Below are 13436 nucleotides of genomic sequence, written 5' to 3'. Positions count from 1 at the left end.
GGCTCCACAGCTGGGCCCTCCCACCGACCGCTCAGGTTGGGGCGGGGGGGGGCTTGAGGAAAGCGGCGGGGCCTCCTGAGGGGGCCCCGGGTGAGGGGGGGTCGTTGCTGAGGCGGTCCCGGCCGAGGGGGTGATGGGCGGCGTGCGCTGGGCCTTCCCCTGCGCCTCCTGGCGCCCCCGCCGGGAGGAGTGGCTGCTCGCGGCGCGGCTGGTGCAGCCCGAGGAGAAGGAGCGCATCGGGCGCTTGGTGTTCGCCCGCGATGCCAAAGCCGCCTTGGTACCACAGGGAACGGGGCGGGGGGCACCGGGGGCTGCCTCGTCCGTGGGGCCGGGGGGGCCGCGGGCAGGGCTGTTTGTGGAGAAATGGGTCATGCGGGGTCGCGTCAGGGCGGCTAAGGGGTTAGAAATCATTAATTGGCAGCTCTCGTTGCAGTTTAGCTTAAGAGGGGTGGTAGCATTCAGCTATGGGTAGTTGTTCTGAAAGGTTTACAAGTTTTATGTACCTCAGGAGGTAAAGTCATCATATCACAGAATTAATAGGATGGTTTGGGTTGGAAGAAACCTTAAAGACCATCTAATTCCAACTCCCTGCCATGGGCTGGGACACCTCCCACCAGACCAGGTTGCCCAAAGTCCCATCCAGCCTGGCCTTGAACACCTCCAGGGATGGGGCATCCACAGCTTCTCTGGGCAGCCTGTGCCAGGGCCTCACCACCTTCTAAATTAAGAAAATATGAGCATGTTCTAGGAAATTCTGCACGAAGACAGTAGTGTAATCTGTAAAAGAAAAAAGCTGTTTCATCCAGAGGCTTTAGCATAATCAATTCAGGTTTAAAATCTTACATAAGAGTGGGGCAGTAATGCAGTCTTTTGCTAATTACCCTATAAACAGTTACTCATCATTTTTGTCTGCACAGTATTTCATTTAGCACTGAAGTAACTGAATGAAGATACTGAGAAGAAAGCTTTTGAGAGAGTTTTACTGTTCAGTGCAGGATAAAAAGTATTCATCTGTGCAGTAAAGTATCCTAAATAAAAAAGAGAACTATTTTATGTCATTCTTCTGGGCTCTGACTACTTCATATTGGGCCTTGTGTTGTCTCTGTGCTAATAGTGGTAGCAAACATGTTGCGTAATCAGGTCTGGTGAAATGTTTTTGGATTTGGTTAAGTTTTATGGCAAGCGCTTTTGTAAAAGGGAAAAGCCTAAATGATTTAGCACAAACATATTCATTTTCTCTCTGCAGTAATAAAAGCATACTTCTTTTTAGGCGAGTGGTTTTCTAGGAGCCATAGATACCTACATAGCTTAATAGTTCTGTGTGAATCACTTCTGTTTTATTTCATAGGCTGGTCGCCTGCTGATGCGGAAATTAATTGCAGAAAAACTGTGCATACCTTGGAATGAAATACACTTGCAAAGGACATCAAAAGGAAAACCTTTCCTGGCAAATACCATACTCAATGTCTGTTCGAATTACAACTTCAATGTCTCTCATCAAGGGGATTATGTAGTTCTTGCAGCTGAGCCTGAGCTTCAAGTTGGCATTGATGTCATGAAGACTAGTTTACCAGGTAATGCATTACTGTGACGAAAGCTCGTTTTGTAATATCCAAATGCTGAACACATTTAAAGTTTCCCAAAGAACCAATCTGTGTCCTAGCAATTTAGTGTTATTCGAAGAGTGTGCATGCATGTGTCGTATATTTGCTTCTTTATTGTTATACATACTGCTCACTTTATTCCAGATATGGATATGTTTCCAGTTTAGAAAACTAGAACCCCGCAAAAATGGTCATAAATCTTGTTGTGATACTGGTAGGATTGGCATCTGTAGATATTTAATTGCAGTTTGCTTCCTGGTAGGCAGGTAGAAGCAGGCACGATTTTCCAGCTAGGGACAATGGGATCCATTCTCACGAGACCTTAAATGTTATTTCCCGTTCCTATAAATTTGGATGTTATATGCATTAGCACCAGTAATGTAGCAAACTGGCATGTTCATTATGTGTGTGCAGTAATCCTCAGTTAGAGGGGATCATCAGGGAGCGCTAGAGGTGCCCCTCCCTCACAAAGGGCTAAACTTCACAAGCATTGAGATCTGTGGCTTATTTACTAAGTAGGTAAATTGATTTATTTACTTGTATGAGATTTGAAGCTAACACGTTTCTATTAGTGAACTAAAGGACCAAAAGTGTAAATTAGAATTGTAGCAAAGTGTATTTTTAAATGCACTTTTATAAAGGTCATTTTCATAGACTCATAGAATAGTTTAGGTTGGAAGGGACCTTAAAGATCACCCAGTTCCAAACCCCCTGCCACGGGCTGGGACACCTCCCACCAGACCAGGTTGCCCAAAGCCCCATCCAGCCTGGCCTTGAACACCTCCAGGGATGGGGCATCCACAACTTCTCTGGGCAACCTGTGCCAGGGCCTCACCACCTTCTGAGTGAAGAATTTCTTCCTTATATATAATCTAAGTCTCCCCTTTCTTAGTTTAAAGCCATTCCCCCTTGTCCTATCCCTACACCCCCTGACAAAGAGTCCCTCCCCAGCTTTCCTGTAGGCCCCCTTTAGGTACTGGAAGACCCCTGTAAGGTCTCCTTGGAGCCTTCTCTTCTCCAGGCTGATTCATGACTAGGTTAAAGAAGAAATGTAGTGGGATTTACAATATGCTGGAATTTTTCAGTGTTTGAGAATCCTCATTAAACAATCAAACAGACTATTTAGTAACAGCTGTATTCTCAAAAAGATCTCTCTTAACAATCTTCAATTTGTCCAGCACTTTATGCTCAAAATACTTTAATGTTGTAGGATTAAAAACTCATACCTTAACTTGGCATCTTTCTCTCTGAGAGTGTTACGCTTTGTTGTTGTTTATTGTAAACATCAAATTTTTGGATTGGCACATTTAGATAAGATGCACAGAAACTTTACTGAAGTTCTCTGACATAGTTCCTTCTACTAGTAATCCAAAAAATGGTGGTCAGCATGTAGTGCTGTCACTGTAGTAGAAATGCTCCTTAACTGTGCTGGAGCAGATGTCCACGCTATAGCTAGTGGAGGACCCCACACCAGAGATGTTGGATGTTTCCTGACAGAAACAGTGGTCTGTGAATCAAGTCACACGGGAGCAGATAGACCTGAAGAGACTAGAGCAATGCAGGGACAAAATACTAGATTACACTCAAGGACAGTACTTTTATCATGGCTTTCCCAGGCAAAACAAAGTGATAAACAGCACAGCAAACTGCAGGTGCTGAAAGTAACCATTAACAATCCCTGAAATTTGATGCACAACAAGAGCATGCCATGGAGCAAGTAAGTGAACAAATGAAGCAGTATTGAAAACAAATAAATTGATATTGTGACCAGAAACGTGAAGTAACAGTTCATAGAATCATAGAATATCCGGAGTTGGAAGGGACCCATAAGGATCATCAAGTCCAACTCCTGGCACCGCACAGGTCTGCCCAAAAGTTTAGACCATGTGACTAAGTGCACAGTCCAATCTCTTCTTAAATTCAGACAGGCTTGGTGCAGTGACTGCTTCACTGGGGAGCCTGTTCCAGTGTGCGACCACCCTCTCGGTGAAGAACCTCTTCCTGATGCCCAGCCTAAACTTCTCCTGCCTCAGCTTAACACTGTTCCCATGGGTCCTATCACTGGTGATAACGGAGAATAGGTCCCCTGCCTCTCCACTCCCCCTTGCGAGGAAGCTGTAGACTGCGATGAGGTCCCCCCTCAGCCTCCTCTTCTCCAGGCTGAACAGGCCCAGTGACCTCAGCCGCTCCTCATACGTCTTCCCCTCTAGGCCCTTCACCATCTTCGCAGTTGAACAGGTATTACAACTATAAATTCCATCTAGCGCACTCCAATCAGTTCTGTTGTTAACTTGAACTCCTCAAGCCCCAAGCTGTGCGACAAAAAAGACTGTGGTGGGTTGACTATTGCTGTCAGCTCTGCCCTGACCCAGTCACTTGGTCACTTCCACCCCCTAGGGAATTCCATCAGAAGGGCAAATGAGGAAAACCTTATGGGTTGAGATAAGGATAAATTAGTGAAGAAAAAGGGGAGCAAGGAGAAGTGATGCAAAGGCAATCGCTGCCAGCAAGCAGATTCCCAGCCAGGCCCCAAGCAGTGCCTACTTCTGAAGCCCTTCTCTCTCCCCATTTTATTGCTGAGCATGATGTTTTGTGATGTGGAATACCTCTTTGGCCAGTTCAGGTCAGCTGTCCCAACTGTGTCCCTTCCTGATCTCTTGACCATCCCTAGCTGATTTGCTTGTTGGGGCAGAGTGAGAAGCAGAGAAGGCCTTGATGCTGTGCAAGCACTGTGGCAGTAGCTAAAATGTCGGTGTGTTGTCAACACTGTTGTAGTCACAGATCTAAAACACAGCACCATATGAACCATGGTGAAAGAAAAATTAACACCAAGACTGACTACGCTTGAAAACAAGTCAGCTAGGCTTGCCACAGTTACTCATTTTCTTTGGACTTTAAGCGTTTTTGGGGAACTTAAAAAAAATCTAAAGTCATTTATACACGATTATGAATAAGACGTATGAAAGTAGGGACATCTTCCATCCTTTACTATTTTTTTATGCAGATGGAAATTTAAAGATATGTTGCTGATAGCCAGCTAACAAATCTTACAAAATTTTTTAAACTTTTGTTTTGAGAGTAGTAAGCAATTGTGAAGAATATAGATTTATTTTTACATTTAGGCTTAGAAACCTGGATTTGTTTTGCTTCCCCATTTTGGAATACAATGCATTCAACTTTTAAGTGAACATATTCTTACTTTATTTCCAATTAATATAAAAAATCCTTTAACTTCAATACTAGCTGGCTTTATTTAAATAATAGTAATAATCTTTATCTTGTTTGTACAGCTTCCTTTCTCTTGTATTTTTTCTAAACTTCACTATTTCTTTCTCATTTCTCTCACATTAAATCACTGAAATAGTGGATAAGTTAAGGTGCATTTATCTGTTGCTCGTTCTGCAGGCAGTTGCAGAAAAAAATCAAGGATCATTTGCCTTGTATCTGAGTGTAATCTTCTTTCAGCATTTTTAATCCCTGCTGTTACAAGACAACCTGACTTTGGTTCTGCACCTCAGTACACATTGTCACTTACTCTTAGTTATGTCAACTTCAGCAAGCTAAATTTAGGAAAAAATATGTAGAATTCATCCTAATGATAAGTTATATTTGTTGTTTGGCTTCTGTCACATAGTTTTGTAGTTGTTTGTCCTAGGATTTCCAAATAATGCGAAGCTGAAGGTCACAGAAGGATTTGGTATCAGGAAAAAAGTTTCATCTCAGTGTAAATGTAGGAAAAGAGATGAAGCAATTCATTTTTTAATTCTTTAGTTTATAAGAATAGGGTTTGGGTACAACATTCAATTCTTAACTTCTTCAAGAGAGGCTCCTGACAGTATTTCCTAGTATTGTTGATGGCAGTGATCATGAACTCCCACTGCAGAGCAAATGATGCCACATCACCCTGGACAGCTGTGCTGAGCAGCTGTGTGGATTTAATTTGGGAACATGAGCTGGTGAGACAAAACAGTGCTTTGAGATCTTATACAAACAGACTTCAGTAATTTTACCCAGAAAGAGAAAAGCAATGGTTGTTCCAGAGATGCTAGTGATTCCAAAGGGTTAAATGAGGGAGTGAAATTGGTGTTTTTATAATACAGTGATACTGCAAAGGCTGTATATTGAAATTACCACTCTGAAACAACCTAATGACAGATACAAGCTGCTAGAATTCGGGAACATGAGTCCTTTTTAATGCTACTTTACTCACATCTGCCTCTTTCATCTTCACAGAGATGTAGGTATGTTAGCAGAAAGTGGTGGTATTGGGGAAGTCATTGTATCCATGGACTGAATTCATAGTAGCAAGCCACAGTGTATATACAAAGGAGTACAAAACATGTCCTTCCAAAATTACTGTTTTTGTTTCCAATTTTTGAAGTTCCCTAGCTAGCATACTCTGTCCTGAAGTGATATAGCTGTCAGCAGCTTGTATGGAGCACATCTTTTCTATCTTTTGGTAATGAAAGAGAGAAACTTCAGTGCTCGTCATTTTACATAAAAAAATAAATGTCTTAAGTGTGTCAGTGCCTGATTTTGCGTTTTCCACGTTACTTAACTTTGCAAAAACATTTGTGAATTAAGTTTAAAAATACCGTCTCCCAAATTTTAAAGAGGTTTCGTTTATGACCGTACAGTTTTTGTTGGAATAATAATTTGTGGTTTTGGAAAAGAAATAGTTATGAAAATTTAGTAATGGTATGTGGTGGGAAAGTGAGTTAGTGAATAAGAATTACTAGGGATAGAATTTGTAATTATAGTTTCTGTACTTTGAACTAATGCAAGTAGGTTTTTCACTTTTTTTTTCTTGAGAATGATTTTTGACAGAATTAGCAGGATTTTATTTTTTTTTACTGCTGTGCTATGGATATAGGATATCTTTGACTTCACCAGCATTGTTGTATCTGATAGTTCCACTGAGTGGTGCTGTTGCTCTGCAGTTGCAAAGTACGTTATGTTTCTGATCATAAAGGCTTGCATAAATCTGCTATAATCTTTCTCTGGAATAGCTACAAGGACAGAGAGTTCCATATGTACAGAGTACATTACAGTATTTTTTAATATGCTTGTTTAAGGACAGAATGCTCCATCTTGTGATGTTATCCAACAAAATCTTGAGGTCTCAAATATTCCAATTCTTAACACTCTTTATTGTTCAACCAGTGAACAAAATATGCAGAATAAATACGTAGCAGAGTATCGTGCAATTGCAAGTTTTGTGAAATATGTTCACTAATTGTGTCCTAGCATATACACAAGGAGACACCCTGGTGCACATAAACATTTTATGTCACATCTTAATCTGTCCTATCTATTTTTGTTTTATTTATGTTCAGTACTGAAGAAGTCTCTTTCAATATTACTTTTGCTTTATTATTACAATCAGAAAACCGAAACTACTGCAACAATTAACAGTCTTAGAAGGTGAAAGTAGGCCATACAAAAAGCTATTTTTAGCAGTGCAAATAGAACTTTTGTAGAACTCTCACTGCAGGTATGCAACAGTTCATCGCTTTTTTTTTTCTTCCATTAAGATACTGAAATAAATAATGTAGTGACAGTAGAAAAGGAAAATCTCCTCTTTAGGTATTGTATGTTATTGTTTCTTAGGGTGGTGGTATTTTTTTGGTTATCCAGCAGGTTATTGTAGTATATTTAAAACAGGGCTTTAATTTATTTGCTTGGGAAGAATTGCTGAGATCGAATGTGTGTTTTTTTTTTTTTCCGTAAGATTATTTTAAGGTGATTTTTAAAAAATCATTTGGGAAAGTGCATACTACACTGCAAATTTGTTAGTGGAATTAGCTGTGGACATCATTTGTCTAGAGAGGTAATGTATGTGAAAGTATTTTAACCCTTTCACAGAAGAAATGAAAAGGATTCTAACAGTACTATTAGTAACTCCTGCAAAAAAAAAACTCAGCTTGTGTTGGTGTATTTAATTTTTTAACTTACGGACAAGAAATTCTGCAGCAAGTGTAAACTTGGTTTAAGTGGTATGTGGGTTATTGATTTACTGGTCACTTAAACACTGTAAAGTAGGATGTTTTTAGAGACAATAATTATGTAATAATAAAGATTACTTTGGGCATTTGGAAAAAAACTCTAGGTATTTCTACTATGCAAATGAATTTCTAGTCAGTAATACAGTTTCTTAGCTTAGATGGAATTATAAAGATAGATAAATGAACAGTTCATTCCTGATCTTTCACCATCAGCCTGCCATCTTTCATATGCATTGCTTTAAAGTTAGTTTGATCCTGACATCTTTAATCCTAATATAATTTCAGAATTAAATATCCGATGTGCAATAAAGTTAGCTTTTTTCATGAATCTTTTTTTATTCTAGGTTAGCTTTTTAAGGCAAAAAAGGGTATTTTTTTCTGCATGTGAATTTTACAGGAAATTAATTTGATCTAAAAATACTTCCTGAAATAATTTTTTAAGTAAATAGAATGTGATGTGCAAATACTAGACTGTTTGAAACTGTTTTTCTCTGAGGCAAAGAAATACAGTCAGAACTCATTCTATTTTTATTCCCATTATTTCATCACTGAGGTGAGATAACACAATACAGGATAGCAACTTTCAAGTCAAAGATAAGTCACACGTGAATCGGAGTATTTAAATCCTACATCACGATGGAAAATATGTTGGTGGAGCAAAACTCTTTCTAGCCAGTTTTGTGCCATTTCTTCTGGCAATCATAAACTAAATTCGGAGTTAGTCACACCTGCATCATAGTCATGATGTTTGGCATGAGTCTTTTATTTAGCAACCATCTTTAAGCTTCTGAATTTACAATGCTTTTTTAATTTCTGCTTTTCAGCTCTTGCAAAAAGGTTTTTTTTTTGACCTAGAAAGTGCCAGAACAGATTGGAGTGCTTTTGTCCTTCTTACAATACCTTACCTTTCTTTGCCTTGACCAAAGTTTTAATTGTTTTTGGTTTTATTGTTGTATCTCATAGCAGGAATCAGCGTCTGATCTTTTGCTAGAATAGACAACTGCCGAATTTTTAGGTAATGGTACAGCTGTAAATATGTACGTGCACTGTTTAGAGAAATTAATCAGGGTTTTACGTTAAATGCTATTTTTAATTGAAGTAGGAAGGTTAGAGTTTATAAATATGAAAACAGTTCAATTTTAGATTCACAGTAGTGTTAAAATAGCTAACTATCAGCCTTATTGAACTAAAGCCTCATAGTGATCTTAAGCCTTTCACTGAGTAAACAGGGAGGAATTTCTTTGTTCTTGTTCTGTTTGAAGATGGGAAGAAACAGCCATCTTAAAGATCCTTGTAAAGAGCACATTATATGGCAATTTTATTATTCTGCTTTATTTAAATTTCTAACACTGTTTTCAGTGGGAATGTCCTCATGTTTGTAAAAAAAAAAAAAAAAAAAATCAACACTTCCACGTTCTGGTAATGGATTAAGCACTGATGCTTTAATAAGCTGTGAAAGGAAAATTTGATTTTTGTGATTGAATCTTCTCTTTGAGGGTAAATTGTTTCTGTCTAAAAAGCTTATCAGTCTTTCATGATGTTTTTTTTGTAGGACAACATAAAACCACTTGGATTAAAGTAGAAAATGGTAGCAAAATGTAGAACAGTGACAATGAACTTGTGGAGAATAGATATGTTTAAAATGAGGGAGATGTTAATAACTAAGAAAGGAAAAAAAACCAGGAGCTTTTCATAAAAAATAAGAGGTAGAACAAAGAGAAACTACAAGAACATTTGCTGGGTTGTTGCAGAAGTATCTTTTTGCAGACTGAATTTATAGTAATCACAATTTATCCTGTAATTGGTATTTGGGGAAATTAAGTTACACATTCAAAATGAGAGACTGAAGAGATTTAAATATACATATTTTAACTAAATGAAAGAATTACTTCTTAGCCTACACTAATAACAGTTAGCTTTGGCTTTCCAAAATAAGGAATTCTAACACAAGGATGTAACAGGAGGGCCAAGGTTTCAGTAATTATTATACATATGTTAAGAATTGCTTTTAAAGGAATTTCTTGGTAATGGTGATAGTTTCCAACAGGTCTATAGGTGTGTATTTGTTGCAAAAGTTGGAAAAAAAGAAGCTGTCTTTATTCTGTGTTGTCCAAAGTTTCTTTGGATGTTCTCTGTGCAAGGGTTACAGTTTGGAGCTCTTACTTATTAGTTTCAACATTGGAAGACAATGTTCTAGAGAGATTTGCAAATTTTTAGTCTGACTTATGAAATGGTAGAAAATTACATAAATATTTTAACATCTCCCTTATGAAACGGTAAAAAAAAAAAAAAAAAAAGCTTCGTCTGGATTCCCCTGAGACACCTCCTTTTCTAGGAGAAACTTTGGTTTTTTTAACAATGCAAATATTTTTGTTTCTTCACTATAAGATTGCTGCTGTCGTGTCAGGTTTTGAAGAAAGTTTAGGACCTGGAGACTTTTGTTACTGGTATAATATTTGTCTACTCTTCCTTGCCATGTATCAGGTTTGTAATACAAGTTCTAGGCATTCATCCCTGTTTCGTGCTGTGTTGCATTTTCATAGAAAATCCAATCTTGTCATGCATAAATGAAATTGTCACTTGCTCTGTTTAGATTTCAAGTCTTTTCATTAGAATTGCTGGTTGTTGTATTAAGCGTGTTGATCTTTCTCCTGGCAAAAACCAATTTAATAAAAACATGAGCAAACACTCGGAGATCGTATCTATAAGAGTATTACCCTGCTGAGCTGACCGTGCTGTTCTGAAATATGAAATCTCTCTAGGCAGGATGCGGAGCTGATTGTTGTGGATGTGTCCTGGTAGGCAGGTGAGCGCTCCCCACGCTGCCACTTGAGCATCCCCCCTCCCCAGAGAAGAGAACTGGAAGGGCAGAAGTGAGAGAACTTGTGGGTTGAGATAAAGACTGGTAAACAAAGCTGTGCATAGAAGCAAAGCAAGGAATTCATTCACTACTTCCCACTGGCAGGTAAACGTTCAGCCATTTCCAGGAAAGCAGGGTTCCATCACACACAGTGGTTACATAGGAAGACAAACATCATAAATGAAAACATTGCTGCCCTCCTTCTGCTTTTCTTCAGCTTTTATTGCTGAGCCAATATCCCTTTGGTCAGTTTGGATCAGCTGTCGTGGCTGTGCCCTCTCTCAGCTTCTTGTGCACCTCCAGCCTAATCGCTGGTGGGACAGCATAAGAAACTAAAGACACTGACTCAGTGTAAGTACTGCTTAGCATCAACTAAAACACTGTTTTGGCACTGTTTTCATCACAAATCCAAAACATAGCACCATGCCAGCTGCAATAAAAAAAAAAAAAAACTGTATCCCAGCCAAAAAGAGAACACTGGTGGAGGTAAATGGGTCACTGAAGTTCTTCATTATTTTTTTCAATTGTGGGACATGCTCTGCTCTTGCTGCATTGCAATTGCATCTTCCTCTTGCATCTTTTGTATAGCCTATTGGCTTGATAAAAGCCAGCTCCAGCAGTGGCTGGTTTGGACCTGTCCGTGTGTTGATTTGTGTGTTGACGGGGAAGGATGCTGAAGGACAGCTGACTGCTGTTTCTTCTCTGTGGGAAGACCAAACAAAACATGCTGGTTTTTAGCTGTTGAGTAGGCCAGACAGTCTCTTGGAAAGCCTAACAGTTGGCTTTTAAAGTTTTTTGTTTTTTTTTTTTTGTTTGTTTTCAATGCATATTCTTACATGGTTACTCTCACTGATGTATAGGAGAGATTGATTCCCAAATTTAAAGCCATAATACTTACTCATTTTGAAGGGGGGAGAAGGGAGAATATATACACAGAAGTGGGGATGTTCTAATTGTGAAAAATGTTTATATACTGTTTATTGTGGACGTCATGGAATGTTTATTCCATCTGGCTTTGAGATTTGTATTCTGGGACAGGCTTCTGTGCGGTGTCCTGACCTCTGCAATTGCAAGGCTTGGTAGTGCAAGGCTATAGATTGTTAGGAAAATAGGATTTTATATGTGGCTGCCATTGTGCTAGCCACATATTGAGGTTTTTGTTGTTTTGCAGAGTGACAGAAAGCCTGGCTCTGTTGACACGTTACATTCCTAAATGTCTGTCACCCTTAAAGAGAGATCTGAGTGCACTTGGCTTTTTGGTTGGCTGATTTGCATATCTAGTTTTGTTCTCACAACTCACAACCATAATGCCTTCATAAAAGAAAGCCCATTTGGGGGGTTATTTAGATTTTGGGTTTTTGTGTTTAATTTTAGCATGATGCATCATAACCTCATGAGTGTTGAAAGGAAGCAGAGTTCCTGCTGTTGAACAAAACGAGATAATTGCTTTAACTGTTTGATACCTTCTATAATGGAAAACTGATTAAAATGTCATTTTCTTGGGGGGTAATTTACCATTTTGCTGGAATTCTGCGGCTACCTTGAGCTCTGCTAGATGTGGTCATGCAAGATCTTGGAAAGAGTTTAAACAAGAAAAAGGTACAAGCAATAATGCAGACAAGTTAAGAAAGGGTTTCTTATTATTGCTCATTATCTTAATCGTTTTTGCTTTGTAGTTCTAAGTACATTTTGTTAAAAGAATTCACAGTTTCTGAATCATTCTATTTGATAATACCCAGTGTATTTTAAATATTTTTATTTTCTCTACTTAGAAAGAAGTTAAAACCAGACGGCATATACCTTGTGCAGACCATAAACAAGCTGTCTGTGAACTGATGAGGAATCAGATGTGAAGTTGTATCTAGGTAATAATTCGTGATTTTTTTCAGTTTTTTGTCAGGGCCACACTTGTGTCAAAATTGCTGTTTCTCCAGTTCACTTTTGGAGGTAGAGCTACCTAATCAATCACGTGTCCTTATTGTCTTTTGTTGACTGTCAGGGCAGCTTGCTTAAAGATGGATCGCTGCTGGGCCCAAGGACTACTGCAATTGAAACCTTAGCAGTTTTGCTAATATCACAAGGACTTAAAGATCCTAACTGCAGAGAAAAATAATATACACTAATTATGGCAGACTTTTTAATGGCCTTTCCATTTTTATAGTCTGGGAAAGGGTCAGTGATTCAAAGGAAGCAACCTCAGGTTTTCTGACTTTTAAAGTTAATGCTGCTTTTCTGAGTCATGCAAAGATACAATATCATCAGTGACTGAAAAACAAGAATAGATGTTCAACATATGTACCACTGGGAGAATTTCAGGATAATGGCAGGAAGTAGAGAGGTCACAGAATGCAAATCCAATTTCCAATTCACACTAAAGCTGTGTGAGCTAATAGATTTAAAAAACATGCTCTGTTAATTTCCTATCTGGTTCTTCTAAGTCATTTATTTAGGTAATTATTTGTCCTGTGTTGTCAGTTGCTAAACATCTGTATAAGGGTTAGTTTACGTTAATAAACAACTAGGACTTGGTCATCTGTTGCAGAAGAAATGTTTTCTCTGTATCAATCTACTTTGGTTTCCTCTAGAGATGGTAAAATACAATCAAACGTGTGGTGCCCCGCACCGGAAGGATTGTCAGCCCAAGAACCTCAGTATGTGCTCATCCTATACAGCTCATTAGCTTGCAGGATTTATAGCTAGCCTATATTTCACTGTACTAAGCAGATTGATCGGTTGATATGTCAGTTGCTCATTTTGCTAGCTAGGCTAGGCCCATTTGCCATCTGAAAGTGAACTTGTATGTATTGATTAGATATTAGTTCTTGATCAGTGATCTGTTCCTTTCATGCAGTTCAAGGCAGTTAGGATTGTGGGGCTTTTTGCTTGTTTGTTTTTAAGGGATGAAATGCAAGGCAGATTTCTTAGTAGTAAGTAAAAAAAAAAAAAAGTAGTTGTCATTTAAGTGGA

General features: G+C 38.7%; 1 protein-coding gene across 1 annotated transcript in view; it reads left to right on the top strand.

The window, feature by feature from the left end:
• The first annotated feature begins 49 nt into the window (after positions 1-49).
• AASDHPPT (aminoadipate-semialdehyde dehydrogenase-phosphopantetheinyl transferase) overlaps positions 50-13436 on the top strand; it is a 28190-nt gene continuing 14803 nt past the window's right edge. Inside the window, exons 1-2 of the mRNA XM_035542526.2 lie at positions 50-277; positions 1349-1574. Coding sequence (XP_035398419.1) covers positions 134-277; positions 1349-1574 — 370 coding nt within the window. The 5' untranslated portion in view covers positions 50-133. The remainder of the gene's footprint in view (positions 278-1348; positions 1575-13436) is intronic.

Source organism: Cygnus atratus, chromosome 1 (assembly GCF_013377495.2).
Source record: "Cygnus atratus isolate AKBS03 ecotype Queensland, Australia chromosome 1, CAtr_DNAZoo_HiC_assembly, whole genome shotgun sequence".
In the NCBI taxonomy this organism is placed as follows: Eukaryota; Metazoa; Chordata; class Aves; order Anseriformes; family Anatidae; genus Cygnus; species Cygnus atratus.
The sequence above is the reverse complement of the archived record's forward strand: the minus strand, read 5'-3'. Positions and strand labels throughout refer to the sequence as shown.